The 25,261-nt window shown below is 46.5% G+C and overlaps 1 protein-coding gene and 1 pseudogene across 2 annotated transcripts; both read left to right on the top strand.

Annotated features, from left to right (window-relative positions):
* The first annotated feature begins 869 nt into the window (after positions 1-869).
* On the top strand, positions 870-2,700 carry LOC109443662 (GPN-loop GTPase 1-like; annotated as a pseudogene).
* Positions 2,701-9,794: 7,094 nt separating this feature from the next.
* On the top strand, positions 9,795-24,697 carry CALCOCO1 (calcium binding and coiled-coil domain 1). 2 transcript variants are annotated; one of them, XM_019724420.3, is made up of 16 exons: positions 9,835-9,966; positions 12,416-12,598; positions 12,937-13,039; positions 13,793-13,983; positions 15,454-15,612; positions 15,994-16,142; positions 17,815-17,905; positions 18,477-18,497; positions 19,629-19,784; positions 19,985-20,239; positions 20,545-20,670; positions 21,161-21,256; positions 21,606-21,714; positions 21,940-22,139; positions 22,529-22,635; positions 23,647-24,697. In XM_019724420.3, the coding sequence occupies exons 2-16, from the start codon at positions 12,440-12,442 to the stop codon at positions 23,822-23,824; spliced, it is 2,100 nt and encodes a 699-aa protein (XP_019579979.1). In that variant the 5' UTR covers positions 9,835-9,966; positions 12,416-12,439; the 3' UTR covers positions 23,825-24,697. The 2 variants fall into 2 exon arrangements, with proteins under 2 accessions (XP_019579982.1, XP_019579979.1); XM_019724423.3 differs by lacking the exon at positions 18,477-18,497 and having other exon boundaries at positions 9,795-9,966.
* Positions 24,698-25,261: the final 564 nt, after the last annotated feature.

The raw sequence follows: 25,261 nt of genomic DNA, 5'->3' as shown, positions 1-25,261 counted from the left end.
CACACACACACACACACACACACACACAATCTATTTTACATATGATTGGCTTCTCTGTATCTCCCAGCACCTGTATTTCTGAACCACCTTTCATCTTCTCCTTTAAGAGCAAGTTTGGAGCTACAGAGAAAATGGCCAAGAAGACTGAGCTCCACAGTACAAGGAATGGCTTTCTGGAGACTGAGAAGAGCTTCAAACTCTCTATGTCCAAAAGTAGAACAACTTTCCCCCTTCCCAGCTCACCCCCAAACCTGCTCCTCTGCCAAGTTTCCCATCTCAAGGACAGACCACCATCCACGAACCCAGGAATCTGGGATCAGCCATGACTCTTCTTTCTCCCTAGGTTAGGGTTTGGGACAAGATAGGCAGTTGCACTCATTAAGTGACTTAACTGACAATTTTTTTTAAAGCTAAAAGTTTAACTTTTTTACCGTCACACAACAACAGGCATCAAAATGATTTAAAAAATCAAAATGTCAGGTTTCCCTCTCCTTCACCCCCCCACACCCTGCCCATGCCACCTCCTAATAGCTCTTGAGTCTATCCACTTTCACTCCATTCTCTGTAGTAGATGAGTCAGGTCTCAGCAAGATGACTGAGCTGTCTTCTTATTGATTTCCTAGGCTCCAGGGTTAACCCTCACCATTCCCATGGCACTGGGGAAGCCCCGGAACCATACGGGACATGCCCACCCACACAGTTTCCCAGAGAGAAGTATTTTGAAACTGTTATAAAGGGGAGAGTGGGCGGAACAAGGAGAAAGATAGCAGAGTCTACAGCTGCAGCTGAGCTGCAGGCTTGGGGCTGGGGTGGGGCGCGGGCGGGGGGTGAGTTGTCCTCAGCCCTCAGTGTGTCTGTTGGTGTTGGCAATGGCCGGATCTGGGGAAACCACCTTTCTACAAAGGCTCATGGGACACCTGCATCATCAAGGTTCTCCATCTTACATAAGCAACCTATACCCAATTGTGCAAAAAAAGTTCCCTTTCCTGCCAATATTGATATTCGTGACACTGTGAAGTATAAAGAAGACATGAAACAATACAGATGTGGGGACAGAGTCCCAAGAGCAGTTTCCAGGCTCTCGGCCTCACGTGGAAAGGTGCTGGCTCGGTTATTAGATGGCCATCAGCTGTAATCAGATGGCCATCCGCTGTGGCTGGTTGGCCATCAGCTGTTACCGGATAGCCATTAGCCACTAATATAACTGCTGTGGCTATGCTGGCAAGTGGGTTGGTTGGTTGGCAGGGAAGTGGACAGTGGATTGCATATCGTGTGGCTCCTGCTTCCTGTATCTCCAACCCAGCCGCCAGCGAGAAATTGTGGTATGAACCCCATATCCATGGCTCCGTTGGTGTTCCTTTTTGGCCTCACCATATCCTGCTATGGGGACACAGTCCCAGAGAGCAGTTTCTAGGCTCTCAGCCTGACGTGGAAAGGTGCTGGCTCAGCCAAAAAGGAACACCAGCTGTGACTAGTTGGCCATCAGCTGTTACCGGTTAGCCATTAGCCACTGATATAACTGCCATGGCTATGTTGGTTGGTTGGCAGAGAAGCTGACGGCAGATTGCGGACTGTGCGGCTCCTGCTTCCTGTGTCTCCAACCCAGTCGCCAGCGAGAATATAGTGGTATGAACCCCCTATCCATGGCTCCGTTAGTGTTCCTTTTTGGCCTCGCCATATCCTGTGTTCTTGTGCGGGGAGAAGGACTAGAGTCCCTGCATGACACCTGCGCTGTTGTGCGGGGAGCGAGAGCTGAGTCCCTTCTTTACAACAGACTTGGGCCCAATGGTTGCATAGTGACCTCACTCAATCTCTTTGCTACCAGATTTGATCAGGTGATGAAATGTATTGAGAAGACCCAGAACATGTCTAAATATGTCTTGATTGACATACCTGGACAGATTGAAGTATTCACCTGGTCAGCCTCTGGGACAATCATCACTGAGGCCCTGGCATCCTCATTTCCAGCGATTGTCATTTATGTAATGCACACATTGAGAAGTTCCAACCCAGTGACCTTCATGTCCAGTATGCTCCATGCCTGGAGCATCTTGTACAAAACCAAGCTGCCTTTCATTGTGGTCATGAATAAAACTGACATCATTGATCACAGCTTTGCAGTGGAATGGATGTGAGATTTTGAGGCTTTCCAAGATGCTTTGAATCAAGAGACTACATATGTCAGTCATCTGACTCGTTCAATGAGCCTGGTGTTGGATGAGTTTTACAGTTCATTAAGGATTGTGGGTGTGTCTGCTGTTCTGGGTACAGGCTTAGACAACGTCTTTGCGCAAGTCATCAGTGCTGCAGAAGAATGTGAAAGGAAGCATCATCCTAAATATGAACATTTGAAGAAATCACTGGACAGTGCACAGAGCCAGCAGCAGAAAGAACAACTGGAACGCCTGCCGAAAGATGTGGGCTCTATAGCTTTGGTCTCAGGTACTGCTACAGACAACTTATCTCCTGTGCAGGACCCTTCCGACTTGACCCCGACTCGGGGAACCTTGGATGAAGAGGATGAGGAAGCAGATAGTGACGCTGATTTATTGACCAGAGAGTTACAGAGGAAAGCCACAAAGACCACCGTTCCAGAATTTTATGCAGGAGTCAATGATACAGTACTGGAAGAGAAATAACAAATCATTTCTAGAAGTCCCAAAGTTTGGAATTCTGTGGAGGAGCCATCCTTACTTCTGATTGGCACTTACTATAAATGACAATTGTGTTCAGAATGAAAGTTTCTCTTACTAGGCTTAGCTGAAGCCAGGGACAGAAGATGTTTAGACCTGGCAAGTAAATGCCAATTCCTCTTGGCCTTTCCCTGGGACTTTTGCAAGGAAGGATATTCTACCTGTTCTTAGATGCTGATGATATTCCTTCAGGTGTAAAACTTCAAGCTTTATCATTTGAACTCAAGTACTTTTTGATGCTGACAGATGGAATAGAAAGAGAACTTATTGTTCACTTCAGATCTTTATTATTAGGCTGGACCTATAGCCTCTATTTCTGTAGCATCTTGCCCTTGACCCACGAGTTACCCTCCTTTTAGCAGAAATTATCCTCCTTTTAGCAGAAAGGAAGAGGGGAAACATGAGCTTGTCCAGAGTGGCCTTAGCAACCAATCAGTGTTGGTATAAAATGTGCCTCACACTGGGTACTTCATCATAGGACACCAGGTTTGTTGAAGAAAGTGGACAAGACATCATTAGTGAATAAGAATCCTGTTTGCAATGGTGATTTGGATAAAGAGTTTTTAATTTTAACTTTGTTGTAAGCCTGCCTGTCATAATTTCAAATAAGAAAATTATATATAGTGGTAAATAGATTCACTTCTTTTCAAGAGAGGTTTAAAGCCACATGTCGAAACCTGTTTCGGTAAGGTGATGTTTATTAGTTTCCCCTGTACACATACCTAGTAACCAGGTACAGAGCCAGGCCCTGTTAGTATTATACTTTGAACTTAATGCAAAGTATCCTTGGTGATTTACCCAAAGGCCATGGATTTGGGTAAAGTGTACATTCCATATCTAACAGTTATGGTAAGGGTTTATGCTGCCTCCACGTTCTTCACAGTATCTTAAAATGTAGTACATTTCTCTTAAGGAATTTTACCCCTGCCTAATGTGTACTCTAATTCAGTGGTTCTCTGGACCAGAAGCATAAGCATTACCTGGGAAATCGTTAGAAATGGGATTCTGAAGCCATGAATCAGAAACTGAGGGTGGGGCCCAGCAATCTGTTTGAATCACTGCTCCAACTCAGACAGCCTGGGACAATTCCAGGCCAGATGAATGTCAGGGATCAATCCTCACATGACCTGCTTTATCAGAGTCCCCTAACCTTGGCCATCTGGTGCCTATTCTCAAATTTATATGTTCTAAAAATAAATAAAAGTATTTTATTTAAAAAAAACTGCTAGAAAGGTCATAGAACTGGCAAGTACATGAAATCAACTACTAAAATTGTGACTACAACACAACTTTGTGATAGTGTAAAATTTTTCACACTTTTCGATACAATATAAACTATAGGAATAACACTCTCTTTGAGGGAAAAAGACTGCTTGCATCATCAATCAGCCTGTGGCCTGATGACCTGCCAACATTTTAGTTGTCTGGGCTCTAATCTGTTCTTCAGCCAGGAGATCTTTGACTATAAATGGTTCACAAAGTTGGTGCTGTATGAATTCCAGTGGAATGAATGAGAAACAAATAGAGGTATGAATATGTGGGCAGATTAGAATCATTCTCTCCTATCTTTTCTCCCAGGATAGCTCTATTAACGCTACAACATTGACTCAATGCCATGTTGATAGAAAGTGGCACGGGCACACAGCTAAACATGATCTCCAGCCCCTTAGCAGTGAGATGAAGTCATATAACTTGTTATCACCAATGGAGGATAAGCAGAAGTGATGAGTTACTTCCAGGCTGAGGAAGTTAAGAGTGGTTGTGCCTTCTCCACATGCTTGCTCTTCCTCTCTGCTGGCGGGATGATATCTGGGCAACCTGAAGCCACATATTTAAGGCAGCAAATACACAGCATGAAGAGATCTGGGATCCTGATTTACCTGACCACAAATATCCACATTGGACTATGTAATACATAAATCTTTACCTTGTTAAGACACAGATCTGGGGGTTGTCTATGGCAGCTGTTATACCTATCCTAACTAATACACGAATCAAGGTAACGAGGCCAAAATTGCAAGAAACCAGGCTTGAGGCACTGTAGAATTTGTACTGTAATGGACAGAGGGCAGAGGGGAGCACATGGGAATCAGAAATTCTTTTTTTTTTAAATTTTTTTTTTAATTGGGGAATATATTGTGGAACAGTGTGTTTTTCCAGGGCCCATCAGCTTCAAGTCAAGTCATTGTCCTTCAATCTATTTGTGGAGGGTGCAGTTCAGCTCCAAGTCCAGTCGTCATTTTCAATATTAGTAGTTGTAGGGGGCACAGCCCACCAACCCATGCGGGAATTGAACCGGCAACCTCATTGTTAAGAGCTCACACTCTAACCAACTGAGCCATCCGGCTGCCCCAGGAGTCAGAAATTCTTGATTTGAATCCATACTTGCTGTGTGACTCTAGTCAAGTTATTTAATATTTCTTAGCCTTGGTTTTTACACTGATAAAAATTACATAATAATAATATGACACACTTCACAGTGTTGGTTGTGAGGATTGAGTCCAAGAATGTAAAAGGCCTTTGAAACCAGAAAACTACAAGTATCATTGGCTATTATTTCAGCAGCTGACACATAATGCTTATTTAAAATCTTTTGAATCAATAAACATGAACGAATGAACGAATGAATGAACGAATATGAATAAATGGGTGGGTGAGTTCTCAGAGCTGCATCTTGCTTTGCAGTGATAAAAGAAGGACTAAGGTAATCTGAACACTTTGAGATTAGAGTAAGTTTGTGGGTCTATGGCATAAAGCAAGAGCTGCAGGACCTGAGTGTTATTGAGAACTCTAAACCACCCTTCCACCCAGCCCAAGGAAATTAGAACCAAAGAACTAAGAGGACAAAAGAAAATGGGATGGGGCCCTAAAGTGAAGTCCAAAAGAATCAGACTTTGCCCTAAAATTATGTTAATGCTTTTCCTCTTCTTCGGAATGAAAGTCTTTGTCCACCCAAATTTCTTATGTTGAAGCGCTAAACCATCAAATCAATGTGATGGAATTTGGAAATGGGGCCTTTGGGAGGTAATTAGGGTTAGATGAGGTCATGAGGGTAAGGCTCTCATGATAGAATTAGTGTCCTATAAGAAGAGACCACAGATGTTGTTTTTTCTCACTCTCCTCCATGTGAGAGGACACAGAGAGAAGTCAGCTGGCTACAAAGCCAGGAAGAGAGTCCTCATCAAGGAACTGAATCAGTCAGCACCTTGATGTTGGACTTCCCAGCCTCCAGAAATGTGAGAAATAAATTCCTGTTGTTTGTGCCACTCAGCCTATGGTATTTTACTAGGGCACCCAGCAGACTATGACATTACTTCCCACAAAGTCTGCGACTTGGAAACACTAATAACAGCCTACAATAACTGATACATTAGCAGTTTCTGTGTTTTTGTAAAGCACCCAGCAGGGCACATGGCAGTCACTCAGTAAATACTAGCCATTATGATTTTCGGAGAAAATATCTTACACTGGAAAAGACAGGGGTTTCAGAATAGGATTGCTCTGAGAGATCTTGGGTAAGTTACTCTTAGAATTTCAATTTCTTCATCTGTGAAATATGATAGCACCGTGTGTGGTTATTGTGATGATTTGATAGGTGAAAGAGCCTTCTCACATAGTAGCACTCAAATAGTGGTAGCTCCTCAAAGCATTCTAAGAGTCTAGGACCAGCTTTCACTCAATGTTTATTATGTATCAGGCACTGGACTAGATGAAGGAATACCAGAGTTAGGACTTGTACAAAAGAGAAAAGAGACTTTAAACTTCAGGAAATAGGATTCATTTTGCAGCAGCTCCTTCCACAGCCTCTAGAGAGCCTTCCAAAGACCATGTCAATCTTACCCCAGCCCCAGTCAGGAGTTAGCCTATATTCTGAAAACTCCAACAGGCTGAGATCTCTCAACCTCACTCAGAAGTATTTTTGATCCCTATAACTGTCACTCCACATTCTTCACAGTATTATTCCCCTTGCTAAAAAAAAAAAAAAAAAAAAATCATCAGTGACTAACTTCCCATTCCTGATGGGAATCAAGTCCAAACTTTTTAACCTGATGTATTTGTTAAGAAAACACTAGCGACTATAAAACACAAAGCCCAAAATTTTAGTAGTGTAACAAAGAGAAATTGATTTACTGGTCAAGTGAAATCCAAAACACATGTTCATTATTAGCTGGCAGTTCTCTGCCGAGTGAGCCAGGTTCCTTCTTACCTGTGGCCCCACCATTTTTAACTTTTGGCCTTCAAGGTCACTGTGCTTAAGTTCATATGCATCAAGCCAGAAAGCAAAGAGCATGAAGGATCTCCCTTGGGAGGTTTCATGAGCAAAGCCTGGAAGTGGAACAAATCACTTAAAGGGAAACTGAAAAATGTGGTCCAGCTGTGTCTCTAAGAAAAAGAAAGAAAGAGATCTGATAAACACATACACATGGCAGGCTCTGGCTCACCTGGCCTTCAAGATTCTCCACACTCCAGCTTACACTCACCTTTCAAAGTTAATCTTTCAAGGTTGATACCATTTACCTTTCAAACTTGATATCATTATCCAAGTGTGGTTATTAGTCAACTTTGTTGAAGTAACAACCAATCCCAAAATCTCAGCGGCTTGTAGCAGCAAAGGTTTATTTCTGACTGATGTGTACATAGGCTGTGGGCAGGCTGCAGCTCTGCTCCATGGGTCTTCTGATTCCAGAACCCAGGTAGAAAGAACAACTCTCCTGTGGATTATGCCCATTCTAGTGGCAGAGAAGAACAAGAAAAATGAAAACTCAAATGCTCAAACATGGCATGAATCACATCTACGCACATCCCATTGGCCAAAATATGAAACATGATCAAGTTCAAAGTCAGTGAAATGAGACATATACTCCTTCTACAGGAGATACTGCAAGTTACATGGCAATGGGCAGGAAAGTAAATAATTTCAAACAATAAGTCAACCTATTACAACTGCCATCTTCCATCTGAAGTATATGACAGACATTACTAATTAATCCCAGAACTCTTTCCTCCCACTCCCTCTCAAAACATCCCAGGCAGTCATTACCAACATTCTGAGTTTGAAAAAAAAAGTTAAAATTGATGTGATTTTCTTAAGTGACTTCCTAGATTCCAGTAAACATTACACATTCCCACTTCTGTCTGAATCTTTGCCTTCAGCCTAGAATAAGCTTATCCTTCCTAGATCTTGTCCTGCCAAACAATCCAAATCCAATCCATCCTTCAAATATCTATATTTTATATTCATTCTTTCAACAAAATTTAATGAATACCTAGTAAAATTTCTGACACAACATTTGTTGAATGAATCTGTTTCACATCACTTCATGCCTTGCACATGAGTAGAAATGCTCAGTGAACATTGGTTCCCTGATTAATTAACAGCACTGTTCCTTAGAACAAGGAGAGTTAATAATATCACATACCAGGAGTTTCTGGTGTGACAGTACGGTGTACAGACTACTGACTATTATGGTGTACTGACTACTTGTGCTTAAACTCTGATTTCTGCCACTTACTAGTTGGGTGACTAGTAAGGTAAATCACTTAATTATCTGTGCCTCAGTCTTCATCATATGTAAAATGGGGATAATAATAGGGCCTACTATATAAGGCTGTTGTATTAAACAGAAAACTTCTTTTTTGTTTAGTTTAAACACATCCTTAGAACCCAGTAAATGCAAGTTATTATTTTTAGCTCCAGCTGAGACTGAGTTTTCCTCCAAGCCTTTATTCTGGGTGTAAGACAAAACCCAAGAACACTTGAGACTTGGGTCCCTGAACAGGCCTCACTCTTTTTTTGTTTTGTTTTCTTTTTGGTTGGCCTCACTCTTAACTTACCCCAGGACCTTGAGCTCATCAAGCAGCTTGTTCCCTAACTCATAAATCCTGACTAATTACACAGACATGTCACCTAATACTTGCGAAGCCCAGTGACTTATTGTTAAGTGCTTGGAGATCTTCAGGTGTAAGGTACCCAAAGGCAGGCACCAAACACCCTATTCAGTCATAAAAGCAAAATACTACCAAAAAAACTTGGAAAAGGCAGAGACTCCATAACTTACTGAAGCAGAATTAAAGCAGGCACGCAGGAAGAGCAAATCCATCCTTAGACTGTAATCCCCTAATGTAGAGACAGGGAAAGAGATCATTTAAAATGCCTCAGACTATAGGGGACCCGGGATGTGTGTGGGGTTGGGTGAGCAGGATGCCCAAGGCTTTAATGTAACTTGGGCTGTGGGAGGAGTGTGACTCTTTCACCTCTCCTAAATAAAAATAGGAGCAACAACATGTATTGTTATCCTAATTAAGCCAATTAAAAGGCTGGGGCAAACTGGCCCTGTAAGTGGCTTGTTTATGAGTGGAGACTGGTCCTGAATTCTGCCATGCTTGCCTTCCAACTTCATTCTTCCACTTCATCTCCTCCCACCCTTCCCACCTCAACCTCAGGCAATGATCCTCTTCCTAAACCTAGAGGTCACTCTAGGAGAGCCCAGTAGGAGAGTGTGAATATTGGCAGGGCCCTGTCACTGAAACCTGTTGGAAAAAAATAGTCAGCCGTGTACAACGCAAAGTTTTCACAGGGGCTGTCCCTGAGGTTGAGGCAAAGAAGAAACTGCTAGCACAGCTATTCGTTTCCCATCCCCTAAATGGTAAATAGCTGTGATGTACTTGGAGTACTGCATTTGGAGTCGTGCAAACCTGGTGTTTTACCATATCATAGCTTTGATCCTTTAAAATCGGTTCCTTAACCGTTCTGGGCTTTAGTTTCTTCCTCTGTAAATTATAGTGTGAATAACAATACCACCTAACTCACAGCTTGCTGTTGTTAAAAGTAAACGAGAAAGTGTAGCTGAACTCGTTCGGACCACTGCAAAGCATACACAGAGGGCGTTAAAACCGTAACTCCTCCCCACCCCCCAACCACGCACGTTACAAACTAGCAGTCACTACTAACACAGCCTGCCCCCTCCTAAGGAATCATGGGCAGTGAAGTCCTTTGAAGGCCACACCCTCGTTTGCTGTCATGGAAGTGAGAACTACGCCTCCCAAGCTGCAGTGGTGAGGCCGCCGCCACGACCTCCCTCCACTCCGCCCTCCTTGAGCACAGCCTCCTGAGATATGTAGTCCCGTATCCGAGGAGCTGGCCGACAAAAGGAGGCGGAGGAACCACAAGCCCCAGAAGCCCTCGCGCTCACTCTTCTCCCTCCCCTCTCGGAGTCGGAGTGCTGTTTTTGTTGTTGGTGAAAGGTGAGGGAACAGCTGATCCGTCTGTGGGGTAAGAAACTTGGCCTAATTTGGGGGCGATCTTATGGGCAGTCACCCCACTTTCCAGTCTGTGAAGGGGTAAGCTTAGGGAACTGTAGGCGGGGGATGCAGGAGCGTTTGGGTTTTAACACTTTCCCTACCGGAGCAGCCACCCCCACAGTTTTGGCAGTTCTTGGTCTCAAGTGGGCCCTGATCGAGGGGGTGCCCACCTCACTGTTCTCACCCTTCCTCTCAGGCCTTCTCTATAAAGTTTGATACGCTTAAGGGAGTTGGGAAGAGGCTGAAATCTTTGCTCATTCTCTCCTATGCAAGACTTGGCCCCCACAAACCTTCCCTTTTCCCTTATCACCCCCTCCCCCCCACCCCACCCCCACCAATCCAAAGGCCTTTACTACGCTGACTCCCTGGGGATAAAACCTCCACGGTGTAGAATGTCAAGGAACTCTAGACCCTTATAGAGTGGGGGGATGGGACCCTCCCCCTCCCCCCAATACAAACATGTGTCTGGCTACACACACACACCTTAGGTGCCCAGAGCTCTCTTTTGGGCCTGGGGAATGTTTCCAACTGTTGAGGATTTTATTTGTGGCGAGTATTTTGGATTCCCCAGGCTTAGATCTTTGGGACAATTCATCCCCCCCAGAAAACCAGAGAACTGTATTTGGAGAAAACAGGACTAGTTTTAACTAGGGATTTTTCAGAGATGAAAATCCAAAGAAACCTCTTTTCCTCAATTCAGTCTGTTTTGGAGGTAAAAATTGCTCCCTTTTGTAAAGCTGGCCCTTTCCTTCTCTTCTGAGTTTTTGTCTTTTAAAGTTCCTACCTCCCTGACTTCAGATGGGTGTGGGTTTGTGATATTTGGGACGTGCACATGACTAGTGGCTATGGCTGATTGGATGCCGTCAGCTGCGGCTGACACAGGATGAAGATTAGTGGGCTAGAGAGCTCGATGACGATCTCGTGGCCATCTCGCAGCCTGGGCTGAGTTCTCTTGATTGTTATTGTTATGGTTCCTCACCCCACCCCCATATTTTCCAATTAACTCTCCCCACCTAACTTGGAACACCTCTTCCTCTCAATCTCATCCTATAGTATGTCTCCGTCTACCAATCCAAACAGCTGAAGGGATGCAGACACTTAGAATCGAGGCTGAGGAGAGCAGAGAGAAAATGGAAAGGGAAATACTGGAGCTAGGTTAACATATACCATGTTTTCTCGAAAATAAGACCTAGCCATACAATCAGCTCTAATGCATCTTTTGGAGCAAAAATTAATATAAGACCTGATCTTATTTTACTATAATATAAAACCGGGTCTTATAATAATAATATAATACCAGGTCTTATATTAATTTTTGCTCCAAAAGACACATTAGAGCTGATTGTCTGGCTAGGTCTTAATTTGGGGAAACAGGGTAGTCAAACCAGTAGGTTTCTAGTCCTGCTCCAGGCAAGACCTAAAGAGAAGAATGTTAGATTCTTTTGAACTATCTTTTCTTTCGATCAACATTATATACACATTTCCCTTTCTTAGGACCCCTTACTTCCCACCTTCCAGTCTGTCCCTTGCCCAGGGGTGGGGCTTTCCTGACTCCAGGCCCCCACATTCCATCTCCCCACACCACCACGTTCCTGCTGAGTGTTTCACTCCACCCTTGTAACAGCCGCCTCCAGAATTCTTGACTTCCTGGAATAATGAAGCTGAGGACAGAACCTGCTTTTCTTTATATCCTCCCTCTCCTTTTGTCTCTTGGATGAGAGTGGAAGTTTTTTTTGTTTGTTTGTTTGTTTGTTTTTTAATTCATGGGGGTAGATAGCTCAGAGAAGGGGAGAGAATTGAGGACTTGGGCCTGAGGATTGGCCTGTTGCCTCTCCCCCAGCCATAGTCCAGCTCTGAAGACACAATCATTACTTTCTGAGACTCGTTGCTGTTTTCAGGTGTCATAAGTCATTCCTGTGTACAGTTGGGTCAACAAGCTCAAGAGTGAACAAGGAGACATGCTCAGAATGAACGGGCCTTACGCTTCAGTTGGATTTTGAATTCAAGAGCCAAAATATGTGGGGGATGGGATGTGGAGATAGAGGCTGAAGAATTTGTCATACTCAAAAATGTTAAGAGGTGGAAAAGAAGGGACTGAGGGTGGCAGAGCCTACGGTACTGAGACTTGATCAGTGGGGCAGTGAAAAGGGAGCAGAAATTAGAGAGATCTTAACTCTAAGAAGAGTCTATGACTCAGAGTGGGTGCAGTGTGAGACAGGATGGAGGCAGATTTGGAAGGCCAGACTTATGTCCTATAGACTAAGATGACACATCGAAAAGGTTCCTATAACCCCTAGGGACTGGATCCTAGATATACCTTCATCTCCAGGTGTTGTGGCTGGGGCTGTGGGGAGGTGGGGAGGGAGTTGCGGGGGGGGGATGGAGTAGAGACTTGAGGATATTAACCCTTTGTTTCATAGGAGAGCAGATATCTCGAGGACAGGATGGAAGAATCATCATCAGTAAACCGGGCACCATCTCGGGGTGGAGTCAGCTTTCTGAATGTAGCCCGGACCTACATCCCCAACACCAAGGTGGAATGTCACTATACCCTTCCCCCAGGCACCGTGCCCAGTGCTAGTGACTGGATTGGCATCTTCAAGGTACCCAGGGAACCCCCTTTGGCTCAGGCTTATGGGATATGGGTTGATTGGAATAAGAGGAATGACTAGGTTCCTGGATTCTCAGGAACAGAGAAGGGAAAAAGATGTCACAGATGACAGAGGCCACCTGTATAAGCAAACCTCATCTCCCCATCTTAGCCTTGCTCTCTCCTGACACATTAGCGTCCCTCCACTTTCCCTGTGTCTCATCATCCTCGCCACTGTACCACCATCCTACCTGCCACCCTCCCCCACACCGTTTAATCTCTCAGCCCTTTCCACCATCCATAGCGGGTAGTTCCATCACCGTACTCCTCTCCCATCTTGGGCTTTCACAGGTGGAGGCTGCCTGTGTTCGGGATTATCACACGTTTGTGTGGTCTTCGGTGCCTGAAAGTACAACTGATGGTTCCCTCATCCACGCCAGTGTCCAGTTCCAAGGTATAAGGGAAGATGGAAAACTGGGAGGCAGGAGCCAGAGCAATAGAGGTTTGGATGGAAGACATGGGCTCAGAAACATAAAAGTTAGGCACAGAGGACAAGGAAAAATAAGTGTAAATAAATAAAATAAGAAATATATCCAACAGAGCTCAGCAGATGTAGAATAATGGGATTATCATAGAATCAGTGACTTAGAGATGGAAGGAACTGCAGAGGGCAGCTAATCCTGCCTCCTACCAAAAGAAGGAGGAACTAGGGGATAGGGAAGAGGGAAAGGTGGCATCATATGTTGAGAAGAAGGTGGTCATGAGATTCTAAAGACCTGGGTTCAAATCTCAGCTCTAATACAAGCTGTTTGATCTTGGACAAATTACTTAACCTCTCTGTGTTTATCTTAACAGTAAAAGGGGATGACTGGCTTACAGGGACATTATAAGGATTTTAAATGATATAGGTAAAACTGTTAGCACAGTGCCTGGTACATAGTGCGCACTCAATAAATAGTACTAACTAGTATTATGATTATTATGATTATTATTATTAAGGAGAGTAGGTTTGGGCAAGAGAGGAAAGAAAGGACTAGGCAGAATTGAGGGAGAAGTGTACCCCAGGGAACAGAAATAGCCTGTGGGAGATGGAGAGGAGAGAAAACAATACGGAACCAGGAGCAAGGGGCCAGAGCCAAAGACAGTGGATAATAAGATACACCGAGGGGATCTGGGATCATATTGGGGTCCATTCTTTTTCCCACAGCCAGCTACCTGCCGAAACCAGGAGCCCAGCTCTACCAGTTCCGATATGTGAACCGCCAGGGCCGGGTGTGTGGGCAGAGCCCCCCTTTCCAGTTCCGAGAACCAAGGCCCATGGATGAACTGGTGACTCTGGAAGAGACTGATGGTGGCTCTGACATCCTGCTGGTTGTCCCCAAGGCAACTGTGCTGCAGGTGAGAACAGAGTTGCTCCTGGGCAAAAGAATGGGAGGATAGCATTGCAAGGGGTCCCTTCACACTGTACCCTCCCCTCTACTTAGCTTCAGCTGGAGACCTCGTTGGGAGTTGCACGAAATCTTGCCTTCAAGAAAGTCTCAATCTTAACATAGAAAGTCACAAACATGTAGGGCAGGAAAGCAAGCCACCCACAGGCCAACGTCACTCAAGATTTCATAAGAACTTTTGGAGCTTCTTCAAGTGCTGTATCCTGTCTTAGGCCCTAGAGGAAGATGCAGAGGATGGCATGAGGCCACTCCAGAGAAGGACTGACCAGAGGAAGGGGAGGATAAGCCCCCCTTCCAGGATAGGTGAGAGTGAGAGAAGATAGGTAGGGCCCCAGACCTGCTGTGTCCAATACCGGAGGTGCTACCCACGTGTGTCTCTTAAGCACCTGAAACTGACTAGTCCAAATTGAGATGTGCTATATGAGTAAAATACATACTGGATTTCAAAGACTTAGTATTAAAAAAAAAAGATTGTGAACGATCTCCATAATTTTTTATATTGATTACATGTTGAAATGATAATATTTTGGATAGACTGGGTAAGTAAAAGAGTGTTAAAATTTCACCTGTTTCTTATTAGTATTTTATTCAAGTGTCTACTAGAAAATTTTTAATTACATATGTGGTATATATTATTTTTCTGTTGGACCAAATAGAGAAGAATTCTGGAGTGGAGATAGATGCTAGCAAGGAAGTCTTCTGAAAGACGATGAGGGCGAGGGCTAAGTGGGCAGAACTTCCCAGACAAGAGGACAGGCCTGATGAAGGCTCAGAGGGGTGGGATTAGCAGCTTGTCTGTGATTTAGACAAACTCCTACCCTCGAGAACCCTCTATGCACATGGAATCAACACAAGAATCGCAAGATGTTTATATCTTCTATGAGTCAAGAGGTATATGAGCTCCTACCCTATGTTCTGTTTTCACCTTTATTATTCTCATTACAATTATCTTACAACAGCCAGGCTAAGGGATCACTTTAAGATGAGGACACAGAGACTCAGGGAAGTCACTTGTTCAGAGTCGCATAGCTAATAAAAATTATGTTGGAGATTTAAACCCCCATCTGTCTGACTCCAGAACAGATAGGGTGAAATTAGGGGTGCCATGCCTTTTGTCTGTGTGAATTGAGGAAGACTTCTGCCAGATGAGGGGTTCCTGCAATTACTGAGCAAAAAGGAGGGCAGAGGCGTTGAGTGGGAAGAGGTAAAACAGGGTGGGCAGTTAAGAGTGCTGGGAGCTGGTGTGCCTGCTGGGTGGCAAGCAGGCTTCAGTAGCACACCGAGCCTTCCCTTACTTGCCTCTTTCTAGCCTGTACTGATGGAAGTTCCCAGCCCTGAAATGCATCTGCAGAGTAACTGGGAAGGGACCTTGGAATGTCTGTTTTACAAGCACAATCCCCTTCTCATCCGGCCCCTATAGAACCAACTGGATGAGAGCCAGCAAGAGAGGAATGATCTGATGCAGCTCAAGCTACAGCTGGAGGGGCAGATCACAGAGCTGAAGAGCCGAGGACAGGAGCTGGAGATGGCTCTTGTAACCGCCAGGCAGGAGCATGCAGAGCTGCTGGAGCAGTACAAGGTGGGAGCTGGGCCAGGTGGGGGATGGGCGTGCCTGCTCACACAGGGTCCAAGAGCTGAACCCAGGGAAGGTGGTAAAAGGGAGACGGTGGTGGGCTGTTTCTGGCATCAAAAAAAAGAGGTTTAAGGGGGAACAAGTGGGATTAAACTTGATATGACAGGAGACACATCCCGAATTTGTAATTAGACTCAGTTCTTTGAACACAGGAATGCTGAGGTAGGGTGGAAGTGGCTTACCGTATTCTATGGTAAGGGAATATTGCCTTACAGTTTCTTTTTCAAAGAAGGTGACTGGGTAGGGATGTGGGAACAGTCAAACTCTAGTATGTTCCACTCTTTGAGATGAGTCTCAACTTTCCTTGTGGGGGAACCTTAATTCCAGGGGCTTTCTCGGTCCCACGGGGAGCTCACAGAAGAGAGGGATATCCTGAGCCGACAACAGGGAGACCATGTGGCACGCATCCTGGAACTGGAAGATGACATCCAAACCATCAGTGAGAAAGTGCTGACAAAGGAGGTGGAACTGGACAGGTGAGGGAACCTCTTCTATTCCCTATATTTCCTGTCATTTCTTATGACCCCAGAACTCCATCCAGCCTTCTGTTTCAGGCAGGCAAGCCTATGCTCTGTCTCACATGGTTTCTCTTTCCCATGTCAACTTCACTCAGGGTACTCCATTCACTGGGGATGTCTTTTTCTGCCTCGCTGTTCTCCATCTTTCCTAACTTACTCTGTATTCCTCACCTTCAGAGGTAATTGTAGTTACCATTTATTGTGAAGCAAAGGCTAAGCAGGAGCTAGGAGTAGAGGATTTGAAAAAAGAAAATAGATAGAAGAGTCAATGCAAAATAAGAGAGGATGGATTTCAGATTTTACCACAGCAGAGAATAAGATTAGATTCTGTTCTCACTATTAGGGAATGTTAGAACTGGTGATCCGTGAATATTATGGAATCTCTCCCCTGAAAAAATGGTATATATCATAGAATCTTGGCACTGGGAGCAATGTAAGGTATTTAAGGGGCATATAAGAGAAGATCACTACCTCAGAAGGCAGCCTCTTTCACTGTCGGACAGCTGTCATTTTTATATCTCTTGTGTTGAGTCAAACTCTACCGTCCTGTATCTTTCACCCATTGGTTCTGGTTTAGACGTCTGGAGCCACACAGAATAAATTACTTTCTTCTGCCAGACAACAAATAGCACAATCATTGACCACCTCCCCTGCCTGTTCTTCAGAGTTTCACCAAATTTCTTCAAATTTTCACCAAATTGTCACTCTAGTTCTTTCTTTCATCAAATGACATAATTAAGTTTCTTGCATTTAGTACTGGTAGATTTGAAATTTTTTAAAACTTGAAAGGAAAGGCATTCTGTCCAAGGCCCAGAGCGAACAGTGAGTTGATCCCTAAGTCTTCTCCAGTCCAGGATACATTAGCCTTGCCCTAGGGAGACACTAAATGCCTAGGTTCTAAATCATGGAACAGAAAAACTGGGAGCAGACTGAGCACCTGGAAAACATTAGGGACTGTCTAGACTGGGGGTCAGCAAACTATGGCCCATGTGCCAAATCTCACCTGCTGCCAGTTTTTGTATAGCCCACAAGATAAAAATGCTTTTGGCGATTTTTAGTGGTTGAAGTAGTATTTTTGAGAAAATATGCGAAATTCAAATTTCAATGTTACAAATAAAGTTTTATTGGAACAGCCAGGCTCCTTCATTTACTTACTGACTGTCGCTGCTTCTACACTGCAATGGCAGAGTTGAGTAGTTGCCACAGAAACCACATAGCCTGCCAAAAAATACTATCAGGCCTTTTACAGAAAAAGTCTGCCAACTTCTAACCTAGACCAAAAGTTTATAATTCATAATGACTGCTTCTTGTCTGGAGAAGTCTGGATTCTGGTCTCTTGACTGAGTGAAAACAGCCAGGGATCCATCAACAGAACATTCCTTAAAGTGATACATAAAGAGAAAGGAAAAGCTATTTATAGATTGTGCTCTAGAATCAGGAATCTCGGGTGCTTGGGGCTTAGAACAGGATTGTCTTGGTTTGGGGATTTGAGGGTCCCAAAGGGAAGTAGAGTTCTGGGCCTAGAGGAGCACCAGTAGAAGAGCTCAAGACAGAAGTGCAAGTCCTTCATTCCTTCTCTGGTGACCAGTTGTGTATCTGACATTCCACCGCCTACCCCCCACACTCACAGGGTTAGAGACACAGTGAAGGCCCTGACTCGGGAACAAGAGAAGCTCCTTGGGCAACTGAAGGAAGCGCATGCAGACAAGGAGCAAAGCGAGGTAAGGGCTCAGGGTTGGTTTGCTTTCTCAGTTGTTCATCTAATTTTATTGAGTCCCTTCTGAGTGCTGGGCACCAAAGGGGATAAAAATGTAAAGAAAACATTGTGTACACTCTCCTAGGGAACGTATATCATATACACAAATCAGAATTAGTCAAAGGGGAATATTAATATAATAAGCGTCACAAGAGAAGTGTAATAAAGCGCTCTGATGCGCCACAGAGGTGAATGGGAGCACATCTTGTTAGGGGCATTAGAAAGGACTTTTAAAAGGGGGGCATAAACTAGCCTAGTATTTCTAAACTTTTTTAGCAGCAGAACCCTTTCTGCCTCACCTTCCAGTGAACTTTACATCTTAAGTGAAACCTCACTGAATAAATAAAAGCAATATTTTATGACTATAAATTTATTTTTATAAATTCAAATGTATAACATTTATTTATAAGGTAATTAAAACAATTAGGTAATTTTGATGGATACCAAACTTTGAAATTGGAGGTTATGGATGAGTGTTCTATCAGCCTCAGCAGCTAATGTCTTTCTGTATTTTGTTCCGGTTACACAATATTGAGAACGCCTTGAGTCACACACAGGTGGGTGCAAATTGATAACAATTTTTAAAGTGTCTACCTTGCAATCTCAGTTTGCTCTTCACATCAATAGAAAATGCAATCGAAACTTTATTCTGCGTTTTGCACAGAAATAAATTAACCTGGAAGCACATGTCAATGTGTTGGTGTTCTCTAATATATTAACTTCTGAGTTTGTGCATTGTTTTTTTTAACATAATGTTTAATAATTTAAAAGAAGTTTAAGTCACATATTTTCAGAACCTCTAAATGGCTTCCTCAGAATCCTAGTCTTCTGTGGAAGTTTGTTTGAAAACCGTTTGCAGAGCAGTGAAGAATAGGTAGAATTTGAGTAGACAGAGATGAAGGGAGACAGAGATGAACAGAGGAAAACATGAGCAAAGGCTTAGCGTCCAGAATACTCAGGGCAGTTGAATATGTGAGTAAAAGTTTGAAATAAGGCCTAGGTCAGACTGTAGACAATCTTGAGTTTAATCTTTATTCTATAAGCAGTAAGCGGAATTGATGATTCTCAAGTGGGTGACATGTACTTAAAGAACAGTACTTAAAGAAGATTAATCTGATTGCCTTGTGGAAAATGAACTAGTTATGAGGTTAGTAATCCAAGCAAGAAATGACCAGAGCCTGAACTAATGTGATTATGGCCGTAAGTAGAAAAGAGAAAGTGACTGTGAACAAGATGGAGGATGGAGAAGCAATAGCCTTTCCTGTGGGTCACTAGGGAGAGAACAGAGCCAAGCATGGCACCAGGGTATCCAGCCTGAGAGCCTTGGGAAGTAGTTAGTACCATGGACAGAAATAAGAGTGTCAAGGCCTGGGGTGGAATCGGAGGTCGAATATGCTGAGTTTTTATTTAAAAGGAAGAGTGGGGGAAGCAGAAATGGGACATGGGATACCTAGATTCATGTAAGCCCCTCGGCTGTGACGCTGGATACCTCATTTCGGGAGCTGTAGACTAGATATTTGGGATTCATTCACTTTCAGCTGAGAACCCAAGAAGTGCTGACAAGGGCTGAATGCTGGAATTCGTGTTAAATCTGAGGTGGAACCTTGACCTCTCATCACAGTGGTTCACCTCCCTGGCCACCCCACACACATACACCCCTTTCCTTACCTACGCTACACCTCCATCAGGTGGAGCTCCAAATGGCACAACAGGAGAATCGTCGCTTGAATTTGGAGCTGCAGGAGGCCAAGGGCCGGCAGGAGGAGCAGGGTGCTCAGGCCCAACGACTGAAGGACAAGGTGGCCCAGATGAAGGACACCCTAAGCCAGGCCCAGCAGCGGGTGGTGAGTGAAGCCCCTCGGCAACAAGGAGTAGAGAAAGTTCCAAGGGCTAGTTGTAGGAAAGTCTGTGGAAGACATGGCTAAAGACTAAACAACCCAGTCCGGCGTCCTGATGCAGTGGGGGAAGGAGGGAGTCTAGTTACCTTCTTGGTTCACGATGACTCACTGGGAGCCCTGATCTCCATCTCCTCCTTTCTTCTGAGGCTGAGCTGGAGCCCCTAAAGGAGCAGCTTCGAGGGGCCCAGGAGCTTGCAGCCTCGAGCCAGCAGAAAGCCGCGCTTCTTGGGGAGGAGTTGGCCAGCGCAGCCGGAGCCAGGGACCGCACCATCGCCGAGCTGCACCGCAGCCGTCTGGAAGTGGCTGGAGTCAACGGCAGGCTGGCTGAACTCAGTCTGCACTTAAAGGAGGAAAAAAGCCAGTGGAGCAAGGAGCGGGCGGGGATGCTACAGAGTGTGGAGGTAGAGGGATGGGGGGACCTGGCAGGTTCATCTTAATGTGGTCAGATCTCCTGGGAGGAGAAAAGGGGGGGTACTTCAGAGGCCTTAGGGGTGAGGAGGGAGCACTTCACTGCCCAGGTGTGACCCATCCCTAAACAGTGTGTCAGATCTCTTCATTCAGGGGGTAGAAGGAAGGAGGAAGACAAGAAGGGGAAATTGCCCCCAAAAGATTCAGTTAAATGAAGGGACACGGTGAGGGATGGTGCTATTGCCAGTGGCGTCCCTGTTCCCTCACCCTCCCATTTTCCTTTCTGGTCATCTCCCAGGCAGAGAAAGACAAGATCCTGAAGCTGAGTGCAGAGATACTTCGGCTGGAAAAGGCAGTTCAGGAGGAGAGGACCCAGAACCAAGTGCTGAGAACTGAACTGACACGGGAAAAGGATTCTAGCCTGGTGAGGCACCCAGCCACCCAAATCCTGGTCCTGTGGCCTCCTGAGGCCAGTGGCCCTCCCTCGGGCTTAGGTGTGGGCTCAGAAGTGCCATGTGCTCATTTATAGATTGGGCAGCATCTCACGTGCACACACCCCAGCCCTCATTGGTTTGAAACACGCAGTGGCCCTTTCTGCTCTCAGGGCCCACGTCCTGGGCCTAGTAGTGATGACTTAGAAGAATTATAGAGTGCCCCTGCTATGACCATGGCCTCTGCACCCAGCCCACAGGCAGTTATCCAGGTCCTCATTCTAGGGGCAGGGACTAGGATTCTGGTGACTGAATCTCCCATGGCCAAGACAAGGAACTCGTGGGAAAAGTGTTGGGGCTTCCCCTGTGTGTGTTGGGGCGAGAGAGGAACGAAGGCACGGAGAGACATGGTTCTAGATTGTTAATCCAGGTCCCAGAGCCCAGATTCTTGGAGGTACATTCCACCTGGCCTTTTTCCCGTAGGTGCAGTTGTCAGAGAGTAAGCGGGAGCTGACAGAGCTGCGGTCAGCCCTGCGTGTGCTCCAGAAGGAAAAGGAGCAGTTGCAGGAAGAGAAGCAGGTGAGAGAGGACCCATGACTCAGGCCTCTTGGATGCCAGAATTGAGGACTTAAGGGCTAGAAACTTAGTTTCTTCTTGGCTTAGAAACGTGTTTGTACGAGGGCCCAGAGGCTGAAATGGGACCATGGCTCCTCTTGTTAGCTGTCTTGGCATGACAGGGGACGATTGCTGGGGGAAGGGAGGGATACAGGGGGTGAAGGAGGGCTCTTGAGGGGGTAGGGGTGAGGATCTACCTTAAGCTGCCCCACCCTTGGAGGAGCTCAGAGTTCATGGATGCAAAGAGGGCTCTGCAGGTCAGCAAGGTTGGCATCTTCCCAGCCTCTTGCACCTCTTTCTTCCCCAATTCCAGGAACTGCTCGAGTACATGAGAAAGCTGGAGGCCCGCCTGGAGAAGGTGGCAGATGAGAAGTGGAATGAGGACGCTGCCACAGAGGATGAAGAGGCAGCTGCAGGACTGAGTGTGTACACCCCCAGTCTTGTGACAGCTCTCCCCTGCTCCACTTTTTCCTGTTGGGGAAACCCCTCTGGGAGCTGCCTCTGCCTTCTGTGTTTTGCCTTTTTCCTTCACAGACCCTGGCCCCTACCTAATTTAACTGTAGCCCTTATCCTAAGGAGCAGAGCTGATCCCACCCTCTAACCATGCATCCTTCTTTCTTCTCCGCCTGCTCACTCCTCCCCTACAGGCTGCCCAGCGGCTCTGACAGACTCAGAGGATGAGTCTCCAGAAGACATGAGACTCCCACCCTATGGCCTATGTGAGCGTGGAGACCCAGGCTCATCTCCTGCTGGGCCACGAGAGGCTTCTCCCCTAGTTGTCATCAGCCAGCCAGCTCCCATTGCTCCCCACCTCTCGGGGCCAGCTGAGGACAGTAGCTCTGACTCGGTGAGCAATGAGGAGAGATGGTGTAGGGGCAGGGAGGAGGGGTTAGGGCCAAACCCAAGCGCCCAGCCTCCAGAGCAGGAAGTCGTAGCCATACGGGGCTGTCATTTTTTTCTTGGGGGGAGAGGAGGCAGGCCCAGCCTTTCTTCAAGGCCACCCAGTGGACACCACCCCAAAACCCAGTCTGACCCAATAGCCTCACGACTACTAGCCCCTGCTCCCCACATTCATTCTCTTCTTATCCACCAGCCCCCATCAAAACACCTTTCCTACCCCACTCTTACTGTAGTCCTCTGTTCTCTGGCCTGGACTGCTCTGCCCTTACCTGCCCGTGTCCTGCTCCCCCATCCTGGGACACTATCCCAAAACCAACCTATCTCCTTGGTGCCCAGGAGGCTGAAGATGAGAAGTCAGTCCTGATGGCAGCTGTGCAGAGTGGGGGTGAGGAGGCCAACCTGCTGCTTCCTGAGCTGGGCAGTGCCTTCTATGACATGGCCAGGTGAGCGCAAAAGGGGGAGGACAGGATGCAGGTGGGAGGTGCAAGCGGGAAGGGCATCCAGGTGAACAATCCCCCTGCCTTTCCCCCAACCTCCCTCTCCGTGGCCCTAGCCAAGAAAAGGAGACATAGATGTGGTTACCCAGAAAGTTGCCCACCACCCCAAATCCCTGGTGCCTCAGGTAAATCCCTTCCCTCAGCTTATCAACGAGCATGTACCCTCAGAGGCCGTGCCTTTAACTGGCTTCTGTGTTATTTTAGTACCATCTTCCATGGAGTCCAAATTGCCCTGCATCCCCTCTCTCCTGCCCCTATCCCTTCCCCTACCACCAGGTAGGTACCTGGCTCCATCGGGGGAGGAAGGGAGGTAACCAAGCCCCACAGGTGCAGGAGCAGAGAGAAGACTGGGATCCAGCATCCATCTGGCCACCCCTGAGATGCTATCCCTCTTCCCTGACTTCCCTGGGGGAACCCTTTGGGTTGTAAAGCTGCAGGGGTGGAAAGCTGCAGAGATTCAGGTATCAGATTGCCCCCTCTGCCTTCCTTTTCCTCCGCAGGTTAAGAGGGGAAGGCAGGGGAGAGAGATTTTTATCACCTAGCCCCCAGCTTTGCCTGGATGTGAGATGGGCTCAGGGCGGGGTGGGGGTGATGCTGTCATGCTTCTTGGCTGGAGCAGGAAGATGAAGGACGATGTCAGACTCATTTTCAGCCTCATTAGGCAACAGACGGAGATGGAGGGAGGAGAGCAGGAGTTGGGGGATGGGCTCTTCACTACAGAAACCATCATGGACTAAAGAAGGAGGGCACGGAGGCTCGGGTTGCCGGGGAAACTAAGGCTTCCAATATTGTGGGGAGAAAGATACCGTGGGAGAGGCTAGGAGAGAACAACCAGGCTGCTGCCTTAGGAACAGGACTCCGGGAGCCCAGGCGAATGGGTCCCACTCCCTGAGGTCTGCAAGTCAAGAAGGCAACAGAGCACACTGACCCTCTCCTTTCCCCTCTGTCTCTCTTTAGTGGCTTTGCAGGCGGTCCCTTGTCGGAGGCCAGCACTGGGGGCCCTGCCACCCCCCCGTGGAAGGAGTGCCCTATTTGTAAGGAGCGCTTCCCAGCTGAGAGTGACAAGGATGCCCTGGAATACCACATGGACGGACACTTCTTTTTCAGCGCCCAGGGTCCTTTCACCTTTGAGTGACCTCACCCTTCCCTAACACAAGCACAGACACACACTTACACACACTCATGCACAGACACACACTTAGGTCTCATGCCTCTTTTCCAACACAATGGGCTCTACAATCTTCTGTTCCCTAAGAGCCACTCCCGTGTGCTGTTTCCATCCCAAGCTCTCCAACTTCATCTTCTACCTGGCTCTTTTGTCCAGGCAGGGGTCCTTCTTGAAAACAGTGTCTGGATTTACCCACTGAAAGCGGTTTTGGAGGAACCAGGATGGAGGAGGCCTTCCCCAGAGGGAATAGAATCAGCCACTCCTAGCGCCGGTTGCTTCTGTCGCTCACACCGGCCACCACACCACCACCACCACACACACTCGTACACACTCACACATACTCTCTGAGGCCCCAATGCCAATCTCGGGGGCACCCCACCTTCTCTTACTTGGAATCTATGTTCCCTGAATTTCCCCGGGAGCCTGCATTGAGGCAGCAGCGTGGACACCATGAACTCTTCGGATCTGGGTTCTGAGATTCATTGGTTCCTCTTACTGTACCCCTTCCATCGCCTTCCAGTCCCCACCCCAGCCTTTTCCATACCATTAGCTACTACGTTTGGAGGTTTTTTTTGTATTTTTGAGGTTCTCTATACTCTGTCTCCTGCTCCTCGCCACACTCCTCAGTGTCCTCACAGGGAAAGAAATAATGCATTTGTGCCTTCTGTGAGGGATGGAGGAACAAATGGTCCCAGCTGCCCCTGTTTCCCAGCCCTTCCTCCCTCTCCAGGTTTCCCCACAGCAATAAGAGCTTCCCCCCAGTATCCCCCCGACCTGTAGTTTTGACAAATATATTTATATGGTATGTATAACTTCTAATAAAATGCGTTCTTATCATGAGGTGTGATTGGAGCAGAGAAGGTCCAAACATTGGCTCTTAGACCTTGGTGAATGGACAAGGGAGGGAGGGAACTCCAGGTGGTTTTCTCCCATTGCGTCCCCTGCTGTGCTGGCCACCAATGGGAAGAGGGGGGAGGAACCTTTGTCTCGGGTGGGGGTCTGAGTTGGGGAATACTGCAGTGGGGGAGGGAGCACACTGGGTCTGAATCAGCTATGCTCAGGGTTTAGTCCCAGGGTGAGGCAGGTTGGGACCCAGGTTACCGGGCTAAGGTGCATCCCTCAGAAGTTGGGAGGTTTCCACTGCTCAGACCTTCATCCCCATAGCAGCCATCACTGTTAACTTGGGCCAAAGGACAGGCATTACTCCTGTCAAGAGTGGATACCTTTGAGTATCCACTTCGTAAAAAATACCCAAAACCCCATACCTCTAAAGACTATTTGAAATTCCTCCCATCCCTGCTTCCCTCTCCTCCTCTGTTGCCATCCTCACACAGCCATGCGCACACTCTGACTCCACAGTCACAAAAATTCATTCACTAACCAGCTTCACAGGCCAGAAGACAC

The sequence above is a fragment of the Rhinolophus sinicus genome, chromosome 1, assembly GCF_057876585.1.
Source record: "Rhinolophus sinicus isolate RSI-liver-muscle chromosome 1, RSI-T2T, whole genome shotgun sequence".
NCBI classification, from domain to species: domain Eukaryota; kingdom Metazoa; phylum Chordata; class Mammalia; order Chiroptera; family Rhinolophidae; genus Rhinolophus; species Rhinolophus sinicus.
This window is presented reverse-complemented; position numbering and strand designations above follow the sequence as displayed.